Below are 23,126 nucleotides of genomic sequence, written 5' to 3'. Positions count from 1 at the left end.
CTCATCGATGGCTTTCGCTACTTCAGGTAAATTCAGCCCTGCCTTTATTGTTAACTGTGATGTATGTCCAGTGCAGCCAAGGTCGTGGGAAAAATTGTCACACAAAGTCATTGCCAGGTTTGTGCTGCTGGCATTATCATATACAGTGCTACTTGAAAGTTTGTGAACCCTTTAGACTTTGCTCTATTTCTGCATAAATATGACCTAAAATTGATTAGATTTCCATTCAAGTCCTAAAACTAGATAAAGTTAAACAAATGAGACAAAAACCTTACACTTGTTTGTTTATTTATTGAGGAAAATTATCCAATGTTACATATTTGTGCGTGGCAAAATTATGTGAGCCTCTCGGATTATCAGTTCAGTTGAAGGGGAAATTAGAGTCAGGTGTTTCAATCAATGGGTGACAGTCAAGTGTGAGTCTGGGAGGCTCTGCCTTATTTAAAGAAGAGAAATCTGTGTCTTCACTATCAAAGTCTGAGCTTCACAACACAGGTTTGTGGAAGTGTGTCATGGCTCAAACAAAGGAGATTTCTGAGGATCTTAGAAGAAGAGTTGTTGATGCTCACCAGGCTGGAAAGGATTACAAAACCATTTCTAAAGAGTTTGGACTCCAACAGTCGACTGTGAGGCAGATCATGTACAAACTGAAGACATCCAACATCTAAATTTGTAATAACAGTAGTTAACATGGCGGGAGGAGTTGTGAGGAGGGAGGGGTTTAAAGGCACTGACATATAAGAGGAGAGGCAGAGCAGCTGCAGGGAATGTGGAGACAATGATAACAGGAAAGCTTTATGATCTTTGTTGCTGTTGGCATCTGTAGCGCGCCTGTAACATTACATCAAACTGTGCTTCAGTCTACTTGGAGGAACGCTATCCACCCAGTGAGCAGCAGGGAGCTGAGTCCTGCTTCTACCTGATGGACATGGCGACGATGTCATCCATTGTTTTACTACTTCACCTGTTATGGTGTGTTATGGTGAGTTCACACCTGTAGGAAGCTACAAACATGAAATGAGTTCATTTAATATATGTAGTCTTGTATGTGACATAAAAGTATACAGGTCAAACTTTTTTAAATTCATTAACTCAGTTGACAATATTTCAGTCTTAAAATTCTCAGGCAGCTGTGTTAGTGCTAGTGTAATTACCACTCACACCTGTATCACCTCAACACATCCTGTAAAAATCAATATTAGATTTTCATTAAATTCAATTTCAGTCGTTGAAGGTGGATTAGAAGTCTAAAATTACTAACTTTTAAAGAGGTGAGAGATTTGTCTTACGGGCAGTTTTGGAAATTTAAAAGTTTAGGTTTGAAGATGTTCATTTATGAATCCCTGTAAATTTTACATCCCATGTTGTTATGTTTTCCAGATTAGAGACCTACTAAAAACAGCCATGTAAAAGTATAACTTTCTTAAGACCTTGAAACCTGCTAATATCACCTTCAAAATAATGTGTCAAATCATATTAAAGGACAGGTTCACAATTTTTCTGTCTTAAAACAGCAGTTAGGTGTCTGTATGAAGAGTGAAAGAGGTTTTCCTCGCTGTAATCTTTCCACCTGTTCATACTGACTATTAAAAAATCCCCTTCATGTGTGCTTTCAATGTAAATGATGGAGGCCGAAATCCACAGAATCCACACAGCCATTTTGTGCAAAAATGTATTTAAAAGTTGATCTGAAATTTTAGGCTTCAGTAGTCTGAGTTAGTCATATCAAGTGGATATCTGACACATTTACAGTCTTTTTAGCATCAAATTCCCTCTTTGTGTTTCCTTGGACAGTATTTCACTGTTGAGCTGCGGTGGAAGTATAATAACAAAAAGAGGAACCTGAAGAAGCTACAGGTGAAACGCGTTGTTCGCTCTTAATAAAGTCACAGTGAAGTCATTACAGTGTGCGGTGGTTAATTTTGATTTTCACAAAAAGAGGGACTCTGACACTAAAAAGACTGTAACTCTGAAAGATATCTACTTGATTTGACTCATTTGGACGGCTGAAGCTTCATATTAGTTTCAGATAAACCTTTTTTTCAAATATGTTTTATTACATAATTTTTTATACAAAATACAATCAACATAAAATTACCAGTATAATGCAATTACCAACACACACCTCCAAGCCCCCTTCCTAGAACAAAAAAAACAAAGAGGGAGTTCCAATGCAGTTCTTGCAACATACCTTAATATTTCAATGTGTAGTATTTCAGTAAGTTCATTCATCTAAATATTAACTGCTTCTTTTGAACTGGAGTAAAGAAGTTGTTTTTTACTCCAGTTCAAAAGAAGCAGTTTTGTTGCTGTAGTTAAACAATAGGTTATTGTGATTTATTCATTGTCGATATTGATTCCGATGTCCCCAGAATTATTAGGAGGGGGTGTACATCAATATGTCTTTTAGACAATCTAGGTAAAATATTGAAGATATTAGTCCAATAATTATGTGATTTTGAGCAACTGACAAAACTATGTGCAAGATCTGCCTGTTCTATTGTACACTTATCACAGCTGGTTGATGTATCAGGGAACATTTTATATAGTTTTGTTTTGGAATAATACAATCAATGCACTGAACCAGGTGATGTTTAGAGTTAATTAAATATAAGTTGATCTTTTTCATACTTGATTGCCAAATTTCTTCTGATATTTCAACTCCAGACATAAAAGGGGACACAAAATATTGAAAGCGTGTAGAATTTGTGTCAGTGTCTTGCTGGAGTTTGCATGTGGATTCAGACATCTTTCTAAAATAGTAAATGAGGCTTTATAAAAAATATAATTATGAGAGTGTATATAATTCCTAAGTGGCTGTATGGAAGCCCAAATTTTTGTTGTAACTGATCAAATGAGGCAAATGTTCCATATGAATATAAATCCCAATTGTATATATTTCTGCATTTTCCCATTGATAAAATGCTTCATCCATTTGAGATGGTAAAAAGGATGGATTTCCAATTATAGGAAGTAAAACTGACAACGCTGGTAGAGAACAATATATCTTTATTTGTCTCCGAATTCTGACAGTACTATGTATAATAATACTATATATGGACTTATCTAATTGTATAGGAGAGAAAATAATGCAACCAAGCTGTCATAGCTCCTCCCATCTGATCATCAAGCCACCATGTAATAATTTTCATATGACTAGCCCAATAATATAAGCGCAAATCAGGATTGCCAACTGGCCCTCCTGTTTTGATTTGAAGTTCCATCAGAAACAGAGGATAATAGAATCGAGACAATTAGCTTCAGAGAAAATGAGAAATTGTGAACTCGTCCTTTAATATTACCCATACAAACTAGCTCAGCTAATGGCTTGCTTGACAGGTCCAGTCTTATGACTGGTACTTTAGTAAAGGATCTTAAAGATGTTCTCAATCCTACTCACTACATCACTACTCTTAACATGTGTTCAGCCTGTATTATTCTTTCCTGCTCATAATGTGTATCCTACATATACTCATCTCTTAATGATTCCTCAGTGTCTCATCTGAAACTGTAACGTACTGTGTCACCCATCACTGCTGCGCTCTCACTAGGCCATGGCTCATTGATTCATAGGAGATCTAGCCTAACTCAGTGTCCTGGGGACAGCAGGTCTTTTGTGCTATCATGGCCGACACATGGTGTGACAGTTGGTTTTTCTGTTACTAATGGGGGTAAATGCTTTAATGATAATGACTTCTGTGCCATTTCTAAGTTGTAGTCAAGTTTAATCTGATTTTAAATGCCAATACCAGCATGGCAACATGCTCACAGTGACAGTACTAACATGCTAATGTTTAATGACATAAGACTCAATTCAGTGATAATGACTTCTGTGGCCTTTCTGCAGATTCATGTTTCTGCAGATTCATACATGTTTGATGGCTCAGACATGTATGGTTTGATGTGCTAAAAGAATGTTGATTAATTTATAACTGATTCAGTAATTACTGTGCAAACTTGCCAACTTGTTTAGTCCAAACGTGAATTTGCATAATCTTGCTTTCGGTATCATGTAACATATCTGTATATCTTGCTGTTTGGGACGTGTTTGCATTCCTTTGATCTTTTTTCATTTATTTAGAGTCAGGATAATAGACAAGCCCATATTCCTTGGCAAACACAGAATAAACAAACTTTCCCATCAATTTTTTGCATGATGTGTTTTCAATGTCAACCTTTAGATTTTTTCTTCATGTCTTTTTTCAGTTATTATTTGCAAAACATTGACGATAAGGAACTTGTTTTATGAAGTTTGAAGTCTGTGTCCACTGAGCTGTCAAACTCAACATTGACATAGGACTGTGGTCCGAGCTCCAAATATCACTCATAAAGCTAATTTCTGATTGCTGCACCCCTATGATAGAGCTAACTGGTGAGGAGCCAGGCTCTGTATGTGTTGTGATCGTATCCTCTAAAGCAAACCTACTGAAAAAAACAAAACAAAACACTGTAAATCATTCCCCATATAGCTCTGCCTAGTTTAAACCTGAGCTGAGGTCTAATCAGCCAGGTGGTGTGTATGATCTTTAAAGTTCTACTGAAATCACATTTAGTCATCTCTCTTTGCAGTCAAAAAAATTGTCAACATGTTTTTTTAATGTGTTATGAGTTTTGTGTTATTAAAAGAGAAATGCTGCTTTTTGTCACAGCCAGCTGGAGGGGTGTATCTGCAGACAGACAAATCCTCCATGGAATAAAAGACGATTCTAAGTCTAATGATCACCTTCCCATCAGCCTCAGCTGTACTTTGAACTTTATGCTAACCTAACATGTTAACAAGCTAACAGCATAATGGCATGCTGAACATTAGCATTTTAATGTTATTGCTTTAAGTTAGCATGTTAACTGAACCTGTGAGGCATGTTTTCAGTGATCTGTTTGTGACAGTGTGTTTGCAGGTGAACTGTAGATTGCACAAACCTTACTACAGCTTTCACTCTGGCCTGGAGGTAGGCATGTGCTGGAATAACCTCAAACACATGTCTACTAAATCATAAAAATACAATGAAATGTGTAACAGTATAGCGTCTTGTGACTGTTAACTTCTTGTTCTAACTAATAAAAGTAATAATGTGTCTGTGGTTACAATTACAACACCTCGATGATGTGATATGTTATATTTGTTTTGGCTGCAGGTTTGAAGTGCAGCTGTAGGAGAAAAGCTAGTTCAGAATGGGACAGAAACTCCACTGTGCACAACCTCAAACCTTTTTAGCGAAAAGCCACTACCCACTATAGGGGGGACAGTGTGACTCAGGAGGTAGAGCAGGTTGTCCGCTAATCGGAGTTGTCGGTTTAACCCTCAGCTGCTCCTGTCCACATGTCAAAGTTTCATTGGGCAAGACAATGAGCCCCTAAATGCTCCTGATGGTCAGGCCAGCACCTTGCATTGTAGCTCCCTGCCATCGGTGTGTATGAATGGGTGAATGAAAGGCAAATTGTAGAGTGTTTTGGATAAAAGTGCTATATATATGCAGCCATTTGAAATGCAAGGCCACTGTTGCTATCAATACCTACCGTTAAATTCTTGCACATTCATGTAGAAGACAAACATCTGCATCAGAGGTGTGCATTATACCATATATTAGCATCACCAGCTAACAACATGCTAGCTGATAATTGTCTGTGCCCATGCTGAATAATAGCAATACAGTATATTGGTGCCACAGCTTCTGGCATTGGCTACTAAAAACAGTTAATAAAGGCTAATTATTAAACTCTGTGGTACTGCTCCCTCTCTGCATAGCTGAAACATTAATTTATGTACTTAAAGGCCAAAGAACATTAACGAGTCCAAATGCAAAATATAGTGCTGAACAGATTTAAACCAAATGCAATTTCATGCCAAAGTGAGCACCAAAATTGCACTGCGCAGCGTAGTCAGCATAAACACAGCCTCAGCAGCATCTCCTCTCCTCCCATACTACACTCACGATCAATAAAGTGACATGAACATGTTCTTCTTTCTGCAGCTGTGTAGCAGTTTAGGAGGTGGTGCAGCCAACCACACACAGCTAAGACGCCAGAAGAGGGACTGGGTTATCCCCACAAAGACTCTTGAGGAGAATGTTGACTACAGTACGAAAGGCACTGTTGCCAAGGTAAGAAGTTCCCCAACATCATCACTTTGTGTTGTGGTTCTGGTTTTTTATGGGATTTTTTTTTCACCAAACTGAAGCTCTAAGTGAGTCTATGTTATGCTATGATTATAAATTACAGGAAAAAGCATTGACACAAAGTCACAGAAAGCAGTTAACGTGCCCTCTTACTGAAAGCTTGAATATGTATACATTTGGATATAAAGTACTCATACTCAATCAGTGAAAGAGTCAAATGAGAGAGGGAAACACCTAATCCCAGCATAGCAGGTCTTGCTTTATCATAATTCAAGAAGAATTCAAGAAGAGAACATAAGAGACTGTATGATCATTGCATGAATCACCATCTATTTTATCTTTTGATACAGGTCTTAGGTCAGACTCATGAATACACCGAGCCGAGTGACATAGAAAAGTTGGAAACAGCTCCACAGAAATAAAAATTGATTGACACGAGAAATGAAAGTTGTCACGCTTTACTTTAGTGTCTGTATTGAGGCTTGACTTCTTTAGTTTTCAGGGTGCATCAAAACTTTTCCATTAATAAGATAGTGTATGACTATTCCTGCCAAGTCTGCCTTATTTGGAAATGTTCCCATCCTAGCACTTAAAGTACAATGAGCTGCCCTCTAGCATGAGGCTGAGGTACAACACACAGGTGTTGTACAAGCAGATGGTGATCACAGCCATTCTGTTGCTATAAAGCAGTGCTGTACCTGTATACAGGGGTGGTGGATGAGTGCATAGTGTCTGCATCCCATCACAGATGTGCAATTAAAGTTTGTTTTTTTTACCCTCACCTAATCTTTTCCTGACCTTGGTTGTAATGAGCAGATATTATAGAAAAAAATAATATGTCATTCAGTGTTTGGCAGTGGGGTTGTTTCTTGCTAGTAAATTTTCCTATTCCAACCATTTGAAAGTACAGTACGTACACTGTGAAACAATGCTGGTTCAACTTGGAAACATATGTTTCTCTGCTGCCTTAAAAATTAATTGAGTTAAAGCAAGGTTCACAATTTTTCAAGCATGTCTTAAGACAACAGTCAGGAGCCCAAATGAACATTTTTCTTCGAAAGTGTTTCTTGTCATAATCATTCATACTGACTTTTAGAAGATCCCTTCATAATGCATTTACACAATGTAAGTGATGGAGGACAAACTCCACAGTCGTCTGTCTGTGCAAAAATGTATTTAAAAGTTTTTATCTGAAGCTAATATGAAGCTTCAGTGTCCAAATGAGTCAAATCAAGTAGATATCTTTCAATGTTACATTCTTTTTAGTGCCAAAGTCCCTCTTTTCATTACTATACTTCCACCGCAGCTCAACAGGGAAACACTGTCCAAGGAAACACAAAGAAGCAATTTGCTGCTAAAAAGACTGTAAATGTGGCAGATATCCACTTGATATGACTAACTCAGACTGCTGAAGCCTCATATAAGCTTCACATCAACTTTTAAATGCATTTTTGCACTAAATGACTGTGTGAAAACACACTGTGGATTTTGTCCCCCATCACTTACACTGAAAGCACATTTAAAGGGGATCTTTTAATAGTGTGAACAGGAGGAATGGTTACAGCGAGGAAACATGTGTGGCTGCTTTCAGTGACCTTGTTAAATTGAAAGTGTTCAGGGATAGGAAATAAATTCAACACCAATCTTCACTGTGGTATGATTTGTTTTCATTAGGGAGCAACCATGACTTACAGTATCTTAATATGTATTAAAGATATACAGCACGTTTCTATCATTTCTGTTTTCTTCACACTACAAAAAAAGTCTTTGAGAATTTTAAGTCTGAAACACTGTATGCTGGGACATCTGTTTATGTTCTGATTATGCTTCTTTCGAAACCTAATTTAACAAGTCATCTCCTGTTTGTATATATTTATGTTGTTACAAGCAGATGTAAGCCAGGCAGTCCAAATGTACATTTTGATAATGGTTCAGTCCTGTACATGAAGCTGAAAAACAAACAAAACAATGTGGTACCTTTTCCGTCCCACTATGGAACAGCTACTTCTCTGCACTGTGGGCCATGTCACTGTTAACTCTGTTTGATTTTTCATTCAAGAAATCTTTACCTATTGGAATTGTTTTCTGTGTTTTGCTTCTTTTTCAATTTCAAAATTTTCAATTTTCAATTTTAATTTCTATTCATGCCATTAGCTGGCTGGGAATAAGCCAGCTAATGGCTAATTGTCCAAAGTGGCTGCTCATCCGGCCCTTCATCATGCATTATGAAGCTGCATCCATCTATTATCATATAGTTTAATGTGAGGTAATCCAGACAGACAGATCTAAAATTAAAATCAAAATTCTCTGCAGATACTGCGGTAATAGACCTTTTTCACTGCAGACAGTTTGACTTGTCATAGCAGGAAAAACACAGGTGTTACTAATAACATTAATGATGGCTCTCTTCTATTCAAGTGTCCCATTAAGTCATGACAGTGTGACAGTGAGCCAGTATGCACACTACCAGCTAAACTGAAGCAACTAAATGGAATACAGCCCTCATTCATTTGATTATTTACACCTCTTGCTGCTGTGACATGTCAAAATGTCTTCTGTGAAAAGGCTTATTGTCTTGAATAACTACTACAAGTAACTATGGTGTCATCAGAATCAGCCATCACTTGCATTATATTGACAATGTTTCTCAGACCTTCCCTGGGTAAAGGTCATATGGACAAGGTTTGGTACAAGTGATGGACAGTGTGTGGGAATCTTTGTTTCCTTTCCAAGTCATGAGACTTTGATCCTACACACCTGTCACTAAGACTTAATGCAAGAATTCTGTTGAAATTGAGAAAAACTCTTATTGAAGCATGGATATAAAAAGTTGCAGAGGCCAGGTGTTCTTTGCAGAGGACAGCTGCGTTGAGATGGAAGGATCTGCAGGGTGCTGCAGCTCAGTCAGAGAACAAGACAACCCAAGCAGAGCCCCTGCTGCTGGACTGGCATGGTGACCACAGGCACAGAGCCTCATTTTTCATGCTATGCCAAGGTTTGCCCCAGGCCGGAGCATGGAGTAGATGGACACATTGATTGTATCATACCTGGATTTTCAGAGATCTTTTACTATTTTATTCAGATCAGGTCAGATTGGGATGAAAAAGAGAACATGTTCTACTTTCTGGTGGGCCACGGGGCCACTGAGGAACCAGTCAACCTGTTTGTTGTTGATGGGACAACTGGAGAGGTGCGTGTGCGAGGAAAACTGGACCGAGAGGAGAGGGAAACTTACACTGTGAGTACTCTAGAGAACGGTCTGTGGTGTGGTCATACAGTGTGATGAGCCTTATTATGCATCTACTTACCAAATAACTAACTAAATAATGTACTATAATTTATAATATGAAATTTAAGTGATTTTATTAAACCTGCACTGTTGTATGCCACACTGTCTTTTTGATCACACCTCTGGAGGGTGCCAAAGTCAGATGTTCTAATTCTACTCATAGTGGCTTTAACTGGCAAAAAAAAGCAACTTGCACCTCTCTACTCCTCGTAAGAGTTGTCGATGGCAGAATTAGATGAGCAGATGTGAAGCAGTCAGAATTGAAACTTAAATAAGGAATGTGTTGAAACATTAAACTGGTATGATTGATAGTAAAACATTTCCTGTTTGAAATAGCATGTTTTTTGCTGTCTTAAAATATATATTAATCCGTTAAAAAATGACCTCCTTCCGGTACTTAGGAATTGATGCAATCTACATTTTAGGACTGCAATTAATGTTTATTTTCATTACTGATTAATATGCCAATTACTTTCTAGATAAATCATTGAATCGCTCATTCCAATATTTGACATTTTTGCTTGACAATTGACTAAAAATATTGATTAAACTAGTTGTGGTTTAATGTTGTGTAGATCAACAAATCAATGAATTGAGTAAACATTTCTTGTTTGACTGAAATGATCAGAACCAGTTGGCATCACTCACTAAAATATCCATCATCCTCAAAAATGAAAAAAAAAAAAAGTCTAGTGATGTTGCAAAGATACTGCTGCACTGTGTGCTATGCACCCACACGCAGCCTTTTGGACTATGGTTTGAAGATGTGTTTGTTTGTGTGTTTTCTCTCTGTCCAACAGCTGACAGGACTGGCCAGATTTAATAACGGCACTGTGGCTGAAGACAAAATAGACCTGAGATTTGATGTGGAGGATGAGAATGATAATCCGCCTGTTTTTGTCTCTGTACCTCCAGCTATAGTCAATGAGTCCAGTCCAGCAGGTAAAACATTTTTAGCATGTTTTTAGCTGGTTGTTGTTAGCTTAACATGTTGATAGCTGGTTGCTGTTAGCTAGCATGTTGTTAGCGGGTGATGCTATTAGAAAGAGTGTATGCTTTGTTGCTTGTGAAGGAAGATTGTTTGGTTTGTTGTTTGGTGGGTCAAGCAGCATTGTGCCAGTGATGGCAACATGCTACTTAATTAGCTTAACATGCTTTTAGCTGGTTGTTGTTTGCTAGCTATGATGTTGTGTTAAGTGTGTGGGTGCCAGTAAAGAGGGGGGTGGTTCTGGGACGCTGGAACACACTGTCGTGGATCCAACTCAATGAAACACCAGTTAGTGAGAGGGTTCCCACCTGCTGACCCTGTAGACTTTCTGCATTCTTACACTCACACAACTTCATATTGAAACCATTTTCTTTTGGTAAGACAGGTCAGATTCATGCATCCAGTAGATTTATGACTGAACAGCCTGATATCCACTTCAACATCTGACACCCATAGAAATGCTCACCCAACTGTTTGCACAGCTCCACTAATGTTCACAGCTGACAGACAAACGTAACAAATGTAAATATAATAAGTCTAAAACAGTACAGCAGTGTCTGTTTAACTGCAAGTATAACCTCTTTAAATGTTTGGTTTAACATGATTTCTTATGTTTAATGGCAAGAGAGCAGAGTACTACAATATTATTAACTGTTAAATTAAAAACAGTTAAATTAAAAGAGAAAGACCTGCTGAATGTGATGCTCGGTTCTTTCCAGGGACTCTGGTTGCGACGGTTCAAGCTACTGATGCTGACAAGGCCGATACCTCCCATTCTAAGATCGCCTACAACATTGAGAAACAGGAGCCATATCGTGGAGAACATTTCTTCTATATACACGGAAAAACCGGATCCATCTATGTCAATGAGGGCACCTTAGACAGAGAGGTGGAGAAACTCTGCAGTAAATCTGCCACAAGTTTGGTTTAGTGTTTGAGATACAACTCACTAAAGTTTTATCTGCTCTACATTAGGCTTGGGCAGTATCTATTTTTCATACCTTCTTACCTTTCTGACATTTCACCAGGGTATGGTATACGGTGACGGTATTTGAGTTAAAAAAAAAAAAAAAAAAACATAAAAGCTGAGCTGCTGGTGATACAAGTCATTGTAGCATGTAGGACATTGTCTATCCTACAATGCTGTGTGTCCAATATGCAATTAGCCTACTTAGACAAGTCTTGCTGGGTTTAAATACCTCTGGCCACTATAATAGATAGGAAATAAGCGCCTCTCTTCCATAGATTCTTGTTGGAGGACCAATTGACACTTGTTTCCACAACGGATACCAACATGTTAGTGGGCTGAACGGACAAAATGTGTGGGTGATGTTTCCCTCTTCAGTCGCAACTTTTTTGAGGCAAATGGTGTACACAACTTCGCCCATGTTGGCTGGCTCACCTTTATCACTGAGACTAGACCCAAAATACTCCCAAACAGGGGCAGAGGCATTTTTCTTTATTACTAGTCCTGTAACGTTATCCCCACCACTCGCAGTCGCCATCTTTCTCAGCTCAGCTGCCTGTCCCACCAATAGAGACTGACTTCTGGTGGCACATGCTGTGCACTACAGTACATCACCTCAATACAGCATCTCTGCATCCGTTTAACAGAAAGAGGGGCGCCTATTTTTATGGTACCTTAAGGATTTTTAAATATCCCGGTATAATGTAATACCTTGATACTGCCCAAACCTACTGTACATCATAAAATATTTGTAAATGGTTGATAGGATTGTTGATCTCATCTCTCATTTGATAATGAACTGAATGTTTTGTCGGTCCTACTGTTCACAGAATCAAAGTTCCTACATCTTAACAATTAAAGGAACTGATATGGACGGAAATCCTGCAGGCAACACAGGCACCTGTACACTTCATGTCAAAATAGGGGACATCAATGATAACATACCCACACTGGAAAAAGATGAGGTACCACTTCTGACTGTCTTGTCCTTGAAAATATTCTATTGTTGAATAGCCATTGCCAAAAATAGAATCATAATTAAATAAACCTTTGCCTACATATGTATGGATACCTGACTACATATTCTGCCTTCCCACCCATCTGCCTGAACATATATACAATTTATTCTGCTGTATTTAAAATGTTTTTTTCTTGCATTTGTTGTGTCGTTGTAGTATTCAGTGAGCATTACAGAGAACACAGCAAATGTGGAGGTCATGAGGTTCAAAGTGCATGATTCTGATGAGGAAAACACTGACAACTGGAAGGCTGTTTTTGATATCGTCACTGGAAATGAAGATGGGGTGTTCAGCATAAAGACTGACCCCAAAACCAACGAAGGTGTTCTCATGCTTGAGAAGGTATATCTGTCTGTGCTGCAGCATCTGAACAGCCAGAATCAGAGTGCTGCATATACATTTTGAGACAATATTTTTAAAAACGTCATCAACTCTCACAATCTAATCTTCAGATGTAATTGTCTACAACAAAAATGCATAAATCACTGGCAAAAACTATAGCCTTTTTCAGACATCCACCCATTAATAAATTAATCTGACGGCAATACATTATGTAGGTCTCATGTCTGAATGAACACTGTGGTCACTTCATGACAGCAATCTTAATAGCATTTGTCTCACTTTCAACACAAATTGAATGCCGTCAGACTACAAACTTAAACATGTACAGAGAGTCTTGTTTCACCTTCTAATATCACTGTAATGAACTGAATATCTCAATCTATAAAATCTTAATTTTCTTACAGTAACAATCAGAGGGGGGGGCTTAGAGGGTTTTTCTTAATGACTGGAATTAAAACTGTAAGATTTAAAGATATTCAGTAGTGAAGTTTTGACTTTAAGTGCTTAATGACTAAATAACATAACAAGAAATGTGTCATGAGTAAACTGCAGTATGTGGTTTGTTGGAAACAAACAACAAACAAACAAACAAAAGCATTCATTTTCAGTAGAACCTGTTAAACAGAAACCTAAAACTTGACTGACAGTAAACTGATGTGCCTCCAACTTTGTTTGTCATTCCAGCCTGTTGATTTTGAAGAAACTCCTGATATCAAACTTGGAGTGGTAGTATCCAATGTTGCCCCACCTGTGGGGGATGGAGGGGGTGATGATGGGGGAGGAGGTGGAGGAGGAGGAGGAGGAGGAGGAGGAGGAGGAGGAGGAGGAGGAGGAGGAGGAGGAGGAGGTGGAGGAGGAGGAGGAAGTGGAGTAGGAGGTGGAGGTGGAGCTAAAGGAGGTACTGCTAAAACACCCTCCAGGAAAAAGAGGCCAAAAAAACTTTACGCAGTGAATATCGCAGTGCTGAATCAGCCTGAGGGGGGCACCTTTAAACCCTCAGTGAAGCCCGTCTCTGTTTCAGAGAATCCAAAGGACAATCCCTTAATGGAGGTGATTGCTGTCTTTGCAGCCACTGACACAGACACTGGGAAGCCTGCAGAAAATGTTCGGTGAGATTAGTTCATACTCTCTTTTTAGCCAAAAAGCTCCATTAACACATAGTTGTAAAATAAGACATTATTATAAAATAACTGAGATTGCCATTTTGATAAGGACAGAAAATATTCTATATATTTTAACCAAAACTAAGAATGAGTTGATCTTCTTACAAGTAATGTATTTGTAGCTGAAGTCTGATTTATCTTTTTCCTTTGTGCCACAGAGCTCCATTGTTATCCAAAAACTCATGAAGGAGTCACACTGTTGCACTAAGTGACAGTTGCTTCTTTGCCATGAACACACACGCTGTAGTTCGTTTTGACTCAATCCCACACACACTGTCCTGCTGCCAAAAATACTCACTAAAGAGCAACAAACCTAACCAATTTTCCTCCTGTTTGCTAAAAACTACAGTTACCATCTAAATGTGGGAAATGATTCAACTATATATATGTGAGCTGCTATGAAAGATCCATGTTTTCAGTGAGAACCGACGGTCAGCCAGTGTAGAGAAGTCAGAGAGTATTGAGATGGATTAACATATTTTTGTTTGGGTCTTTTCATTAGATATCTTAACAAAATGAAAAACTATATATAGAATAACACTTTCACATTTCAATTGAATGACATTGTTGTCATCTAAAATGTTAATATCATTGCACCTTGTTCCCACAGATATGCTAAAGGATACGATCCTGATAACTGGCTGTTGATCGACCCAGACACAGCAGAGATCAGACTTCAAAAGGCCCCAGACAGAGAGTCACCATTCGTGGTTAATGGAACCTACTATGCTGAAATACTGTGCCTGTCGCAGGGTAAGTTCTGTTCATGGACAGTAGGTGTAGCCTCGAATTTAGAGAGTTGATTTGAAGGTTTGGGGTTTTCTGAATTTTTGAAGTTTGGGGTTGGCCAGAAAGTGAAAAATTTGGACCACTGTTTAAATATTTTAAAGTTCCTTTAAACAATAGTTTTTATGTCACATTGAATCCCACTGCTACTAGTGTGAAAAATTTGCATATGCAGATTTCAGGCACTCTCAGCTGTGGACTGGTTTGCCAGTAGGTCAGATAAACAATTCAACATGGAAGGCTTATAGTCCACTAGATTTGGGATTTGTTGTGCTTTTTCTTGTTGACTGCTTATGTTTTCTGATTCCCCCAGACATACCTTCGAAGACGGCCACAGGAACAATTGCATTGCAGGTGGGAGATCTAAATGACAACTGCCCCACACTGACCAACCGCGTTCAATACATCTGCTCAGACACTGAAGTGGTTAACATCACAGCAAAGGATGAGGATGGAGATCCCAACTCTGCCCCTCTCGCCTTCAGCCTTGTGGCTGAGGAGAGGAGGGGGGAGTGGAGGGTTGAACCTTTAAATGGTATGGATACCTTTTATTTTTTTAGTATTAGCAGTCTGTGTGAACATTATTTTGCCATCAAAAACTTCGCCCTTTGATAACCTTCAGGAGGCAGTAGTAATAAAGAGCAGTATATGTAAAGGAGACATTTCACATGCATGTATGTACATTATGATATGCGCACAATAGCCTTTTGTTCCCTTTTTTTGTAACTGGCGTCAGTAAACAGTCCGAATATTTAATGGAATTTTACGCATATACATACAGAAACATGCCTTTATGCAGCATAAATCAGTTTCTGACCACGTTGTACTTTATCACACGTAGGCTTACGTAGGGTATTTGTCTTTCACACATTAGCATACATAACTGAACTCGCACTGGCAACCATAAATTTAAAGTCTGTTAAGTGAAATATCAATTTGTTCATATTATTGTCATGGCTCAGTCACAGTCTGGCTCTATGTCCCTCCACCAGTCCACCAGAGGCCCATTGGACTTTTCTCCCTGTTTGTTTAGACTGGACTGAATGGGAGAAGGTTTATTTGAAGCTTATTTGTGTCTTTAAAAGATTCTGGCATTATAACCATTTTAGCTGCCTTTACTAGTTAGTCTGTTCTCTGTGTCTTCCTGGTGTTTTTCCTCTGCCTCCTATTCTGTCTGTGTGTGTGTGTGGTGTGGGCCTTTGGCTGATACAGATCAGCCTCCTCAGCCTATCAGCTCCTTGCCTGTTCTGAGTTGGTCACCTGTTCCCCATCCCCTTGTCGGTTTAGTTTTTATTTGAGTCCTGTTTTTCAGTTTAGTGCTGTTGGATCCTCTGTTCTGCTAGTTCAGTATTGTTCTGTATTCTGTCTCGCTCTGATCAGCCAGCTTTGTATTTGCATGCATGAGCTTAAAATAAAAACATTATTCTGCATCTTTACTCTGCCTGCAGTCTGCTGCATTTGGGTCCACCTGCTCTGCTCCACCTAACAATTATGCTGTTAGGCTATCATTTTCCATGTACCCCTTTAAAACATTTAGTGTACACATGGAATAATTTCATGTTAAATTGAAAACTATGAAATATGCATACTCAAGTTCTACGGGTGGGGGGGGTCAGACGGACATGCTGACCAATGTTGCCAGTCTTTGAAATAGTGGTGTTAAATGAGTTAGCTTGTTGGTGAGCTAAATTTGAGGCAAGTGGGCTTAGCAGGCTAACAGTTTGACTTGGAAAGAAGTTGTTATGACTGACTGCTCAGGCTCTTAACCCTGGAACACAACTGATGCAAACTGACCAAACAGAACACAAATGATATCAACAGGGGAAAAAATGAAGCATTATCTAAAATCCTACCATCCTTTCCTGCAGTGGAATGGTAAGACTCCTCTCTTTCTTGCTCTTAGATACCAGTGCATCCCTTAGGGCTTTGCGACCACTGTGGCCTGGCCAATACCGGGTTTCCCTCATCATCCAGGACCAGCAGGGCCTCGCCTGTCCTGACCCCCAGCTCCTGGAACTACACGTGTGCACCTGTGAGGAGGGAGGGACCTGCAGGGTAGCGGGTACTAATGCTCAACAAGCTTTTCTCTGGGAATCGTCATCCACATTTGGAGGAGTGGGACTAGGGGCAATGATCCTGGGACTTCTGACACTGCTTTGTGAGTATAAGTTAAGTTAGCATGACTTAGAACCTCACAAATACCCTGTCCTCTAGGACTACTGTTTGAACAGAATGGCCATTTACAAGCTAATTCTGAGAGAAGCTATAGTTTGGATTAAAACTCTATCCTACGGTTAATTACAAATATTTAATGAAAAACATTATCAGTGTAAAATAAAATTGAACTCATTTTCCTTGCTATGTTTGAAATGTTTTGTACAGTTTTTTTGTGTGTTACTGTTGTGTATTTCAGTCTTAGGTCTCTTACTGATAACCTGCTCATGTGGGGCAGTGCCAGGGACCTTCTCTGAGCTTCCTATTGACACCATAGAACACTTGATTGTCTATCACACAGAGGGCCGAGGAGAGGACAAGGTAAAATATAAACTGTGAACCAGACAGATTTGGTGTCATCCGCTCCCACCGTCCCTCGCTCCGTTGTGTCCACACGTCATTTAAAAATGTCAGGTTTTAAGGCATGTTGTTACAAGTAATGGGACTGAGTGAGGGGATTCTTCATCTTGTCCTCCTGTATATAGCATATCCAACTTCACCCAACTATTTGGATCAGAGCCCACATGTATGGAGCGACGCCTACAAAGAAAATTTCAAGTGCATGATTGTCTGTACATACATGATGCAGTCATCACATACTGCAGGCAGGGCCCAAAAAGACATCAGAATCTGTTTTATTAGCCAAGTATGCAGCATACAAAGAATGTTTCTTGCCGTTTGCAAGTAAAAGTAAGGTAATAATAAATAATGAAATAAACAAAATAAAATTAAAATTCAATTTAAAAATCTCTTCACAAAATGGAATAGTAAGAGCTTTGAGATGGGATATAAAACTTGAAATGAACTATTGACTGTACAAAGGAAATATGGACTTTGCAAAGAAATGAAGTGTATGATATTATGAAAAAAATGTGACATGTGCATAAATAATTCAATTATATAATAGTGGAGGTTGAATACAATGCACAATCTAAAGTCCAGTTTGATGAAATATATGAAAGTGCAATTTTACTTTAAAAAAAATGAACTAAAAAACAAAATATGCCACAGTAGTATCATCATAAGCAAGGGGACTATTTGGGTACCTTTGGGAATAGTGTAGGTTTCAGCTATTTTAGCCCGAATAGGGCTAAAATATTTTATTATAATATTTCCCATTAGCTTTTAGTCAAACAGCAGGAGCATGGAAGCACTCAGCAGTTGTTTAATCATGCATGGCCAACAACAGAACAAATCTCATTGAACAGCATAATATCACAAAAAACAGGACAATAACAAAATCTTAATTCAAACCAGACAGTATTAAAGTGCACAGATAATGAACCCAAACACACTTTCTCTGTATTGACTTTTTAATCTCAATTGCCTCCCTAACAGGAAACTTGAACAACCTAGGTGCCCATTAAGCAGAGGTCAATAACATCATGATTATAAGCTCTGAACTGTCCGGCTACTGGAAACTTCTGCTCACGATTCATAATGTTATATTTATGTTCACTAATTTGAGTTCTGAAATTACACAAGGACTCCTTACAAGATTGGGCAACTAAAAGTTGACTCTGATTAATTTGTTTCATTGTGTTGAAAGTTTTATCTAACAAGGATTTGCCATAACAATGTGCTTCAAATGATCATTAATGTCTTATATACATCTGTATCCTAGTAACTGACAGATGGTAGACTTTTTTCAAAGCTGCAGGATGATAACTGTCGTAATGTAAAAAGGTGTTGTGGTGGGTCTCCTTCTTAAATTATTTCTATATTTCTGCACCCAGAGCGGCTCTGCCTCAAATGCCAAAAACATGCAGGTGTCCTTTTATTAAAAACAATCCAAAATATCTATTTAAAAATGATTGGGTCTTTTTTTCTGTGTCCTTGTTTGCTTCAGGATGTTCCTCTACTCAGCCCTCAAGTCCTGATGACACCTGCTGTCAAATCTGCTACACAGGCCAACAAAGTATCTGCCCCCATGGCTCTTAACTACACTTACAAATTCAAGTTAGGCAGCGATGGCATGATCCAGGAGAGCAGTTATGGACCATCACAGGAGAGCTGGACACAGATGTACTCCGCTGAAATGGAGGAACAAGTTGGGCAGTATGGAGGCATTGATGACATTGCTCTCCCTGATGTGTTCCTGCACCAGTACTACTCCCAGGTGAGAAACGTACAGAACAGAGCAGAGGAGATAAAGCATATAAATGTTGAGAAGCAACCATATGGACAGAGAAGGTTTACTGTTGTGATAAATGACATCACTCATGCTTGTAGACCAGGCATGATGAGTAAGCTACTCTTTATATTTTTTAAAGAAAAGTTGTTGTCAGAAAATGGTGAAATATTTCTATCCCTATTTCCCAAAGCCCAAAGTGATGTCATCAAATTCAAATCAAATCAAAATTATCATCAAAAAAAGCCACACACTCCAGCAACAGCCATTCACTTTGGCTCAACAGCAGTTAACACGACCCTGAAATGTCGAAGGTGAAGCAGACACCCCTGGGACAGTTTTTTAAAAAACACAAGCGATGGTGCAACAAGTACTGCAGCCAAGTCCAGCAAGACCACAGAAAAGTGTCAAGCTCCTGCTCCTCAAGAAATGGAAGATGAGACAACAGTCAAAAAAACAAAAACAAAAGACGTTTAATCCAGAATTGCAGGAGAAGTTCAAATGGTTAAGACATGAAAATGTGGACAGAATAGACAAAATGTTCTGCAGGATTTGTGAGAGGGCAGGTAGAACATGGCCTTACCAAAGGGTCATTCAATCTGAAATCCTCTGCACTTACAGAACACAGTCAATGCTCACATCAGCTGTTCATTTAACACAACAGCAAAGTGCCATGAAATAGCACTGTGATAACGCAACCAAGTTGAGAAAAGATACATTTATCTCGCAGCTGATAAGTGCAACTAAATGACTAAATAGTTGGAGATTAATTTAATAGTTGGTAACTAATCGATTAATCGACTAATCATTGCAGCTCTAATTGCGAGCATGGGGTATCACTCTGGAGAACCACTGTGATTTGATGTTTGTAATGCTGGAGGTAGAAGACCTCTACCATGCACTTTTGTGTACATGTGACAAAGTTTTTACCTGCTGATATCAAAAAGTCCAACCCAGCTGCAAAGTGCAACGAGCCATATCGAGAGCCCCTGGTCTCAGAAGAAAAAGTCCAATTCATTTTCATTTTTCTCAGACAGTGTTCCGTGAGTCACAGTTGAAGAACTTCTATAGCTTGCAGCATGAAACTGTCCTGGTTAAATCATCAATCTAAGAAATGAACAACGGTGTTATAAAAAGACTTTGATAAAAAGTCAAAAGTACAAAACTGTGGACAGAAAAACTTCTTAAACGTCTTAAATTATATTACATTTGCCGATAACAGCGGGTGGAAACTAAAGATTACAATATTGAAAAAACTGAAACACATTCTGCAATTTATTTTAAAAGTTTTGCTCGATTGTGGATGAGTATATAAGTGTTTTTCCCCATTCTGTATTCCCATTTAAAATGTTACTTTAAAGGGGACATATCATGCTTTTTGTCATTTTCTGTCTTTAAGATACTGTTATGATGTCGGATGTTAAACATGGTCAAAGTTCCAAATACCTGAGGTGAACATATGTAAAAATGCTCCCATGTAAGACAAAGCCCGGGACTCAGCTGCCCTGAATACTTTGTTTGCAGTATTTTTTTAACTTTCCCAACAAGATGACATGAGCATGCTGTACGTTCGGTCGGTTCTTTGTTGCTGAGGTTGTTAGCATTGTCCTCCTCCAACGTGCAGATGTAGAAAAAGACGTTAAATAAAACAGCCTTTTTCAGACAGAGGCTGAGGGGCTGCAGAAAGAGCCAGTATAAGATAAATAAGGAATTTTTTAAACTATAAATCATGTAAAGATATCCCAGAATATAGGAGGCTGGAGGTAAGATTGTTCGAGTGCTGCCTGTCAGGATGTGCTGGTTGTAATCATTACTGAAGAACTGGCAGTGACAAGAGTAACGTGCCTTTCATTTTCTTTGTGTTAATGTTGATCTCTCTGCAGAATGCGAGCTGTGCAGCAGAGAAGCAGGCAGTGAGGGATTGTCAGTTGGACTATGCCTATGAGGGCCAGGGCTCCTCTGTTGGCTCAATGGGCTCTTGTAGCCTCCTGCAGTTTGATGATGACCTCCAGTTCCTTGATGACCTTGGGCCAAAGTTCAAGACCCTGGCTGACATCTGTTCTCCTGCTAGACCTCCAACACCCCCAACACCTGAGAATATTGCCATTCCACAAGTGGATAAAGCTGACCATATTGTTATGCCCTCACTGGAGACTAAACCACCCAACATCCATAGCAAGATCCTTAAAGATCACCAAAATGTCAGCCAGTCATCCACCAGCCTCATGGGCTTTAACAGAACGACCACCGGCAGCATACATGGCCAGTCATCACACCGCTCCAGCACCATGGCTCATTCAACTCCCATCAGCGCTGTTACCACGGCTATGCTGCCCCCTGCTGGTCAGCAGCTTCTACTGCAGCAGCAGCCTGTATACTACACCACCACCCCTGTGCTGCAGCAAATGCACTACTTAGTTCAGCCACAGCTTCAGAGCACAGTGCTCCTGCAGGCGCCTGTCACCAACCTGCAGGGTATGGTTCTGCTTAAGGGACACTCAGGACACACTGAGCACATCCTGCATGGGGCAAACACTGCTGGGACTTCAACTCTAGGTGGAACCAGGCTAGGGAGTGTGCCAAAGGAGATCAAGGGAGTGGGGACATGCTCAAGGTCTGAGGGCCCAGAAGTAGTGACGGGTATCAGGAAGAGTAGTTGGATCAAGTCAGAGGGTGGAGCTAGGGCCGAGCAGTGTCATGCTAACATAGAGATGCTACCAGCCACTCAGAACATCACACTGATAGATAGACAAATCGGTGTGGGAGCAGCAAGATATGAAGAAGGGCAGGTAGTGTTCACAGAGAGAGCTAAGAAGAGAAGTACTCAGTCAACATCAGCAGAGACAGGTTAAACTGTTTGAAACAACAAACAAGCAAACATGCCAACAAATAACCAACAAACAAAACAAAGAAAAAAGCAAAAACAATGCTTCAATTATACAGTGAGCCAAAACAATGTCTTTACCAAAAGTCCATTGAACAATATTTATAGAGAACTCTTTTTGGCATTTTGCATTTTCCAAATATGAAATGAAAGGTGACCAAAGTCATTGAAAGTTTGTCCACATTTTTTTTTTTCCAATAACAGCTTCTCTAGGCAAAGAAAAAAGAAATAAATTAAAAGTTGGAGCAGTCTTGTCTTTCCAACACAACAAAATACATTATTTTGCAAAATATGCAATGATGATAACTATTCTTAATTTTAATTTATCTAAGTTCTGATTTGTTGTGGGATTTAATAAAATTTTTTTAAAAAGAATTGAACTAAATTTCAGTACCTAGCATTGATTTTGTGAAGTTATATATTGATCTCTGATTTCTCACACTCCCAGAAACATGAACCAAAGTGCCATCTGCTGTCTCACATCTCAGACAGTTTGGGGAGTTTTCTTTAGCTGGAATGAGTTCTGACAACATGAACATGTGATTTACAAATGACATTGTAACAAATGACTATTTCCTTAACTCACTAAATCTGTCATGGATTACCAAACTGTTTTCTATTTTTAGTGCAGATAAAGTTGCAGTGAAATGCACATTATATTATACATTTTTTTCTTTTTTCCTTTTTCATTACACATTAAATTTCAGATATTTAACAACTACTGATTATATCACAAGTCACATTTTTAGGTCTTAAGAAATAAAACACTTTGATTAAACATTGACTATTGTATGTAAGATTTTAAGATTTTCTTGTGTTTTATCTCAGTTGTATTATACTTGTAATAGCAACTTGCAATTGTATGTGTATGCTCAAATAAGTATTAACTGTAAATGAAAGTGCTTTCAGTGTGCTATATGACTATAGACTATTAGGTGATTAAAGTGTCTGCAGGAAATCAGTCATTCTCTATCAAAGGTCTTGTGATTTATTTCATGGAACAGGACTTCTGAAAATCACAAAGGTTGTTAGTTGTTAACAGTATTTAGCAACAAATTCTGCTCATGTTTTGTCATTTGTCAGACCTGAATCAAGAGCTTTCAGCCTGTCTCCACCCACTACACAGTTCTGAGAAATACTTACTTGGATGAGTGGAATAAACAGGGAAAGGATTGTCCTCTGATGTCAAAGCGTTTGATGCCAGTTGATTCTTAAAACACTAGATGT

At 38.8% G+C, this 23,126-nt stretch overlaps 1 protein-coding gene across 1 annotated transcript; it reads left to right on the top strand.

Moving 5' to 3' along the window:
• The first annotated feature begins 659 nt into the window (after positions 1 to 659).
• LOC122989128 (desmoglein-2-like) lies at positions 660 to 22,860 on the top strand. Its single transcript, XM_044361805.1, has 15 exons — positions 660 to 982; positions 5,973 to 6,101; positions 9,199 to 9,354; positions 10,206 to 10,347; positions 11,113 to 11,282; positions 12,191 to 12,325; positions 12,536 to 12,721; positions 13,406 to 13,505; positions 13,590 to 13,830; positions 14,495 to 14,637; positions 14,984 to 15,205; positions 16,574 to 16,828; positions 17,084 to 17,205; positions 18,734 to 19,003; positions 20,899 to 22,860. The coding sequence occupies exons 1-15, from the start codon at positions 923 to 925 to the stop codon at positions 21,865 to 21,867; spliced, it is 3,300 nt and encodes a 1,099-aa protein (XP_044217740.1). The 5' UTR covers positions 660 to 922; the 3' UTR covers positions 21,868 to 22,860.
• The last annotated feature ends 266 nt before the right edge of the window (positions 22,861 to 23,126 follow it).

The sequence above is a fragment of the Thunnus albacares genome, chromosome 9 (genome assembly GCF_914725855.1).
Source record: "Thunnus albacares chromosome 9, fThuAlb1.1, whole genome shotgun sequence".
Lineage (NCBI taxonomy): Eukaryota > Metazoa > Chordata > Actinopteri > Scombriformes > Scombridae > Thunnus > Thunnus albacares.
This window is presented reverse-complemented; position numbering and strand designations above follow the sequence as displayed.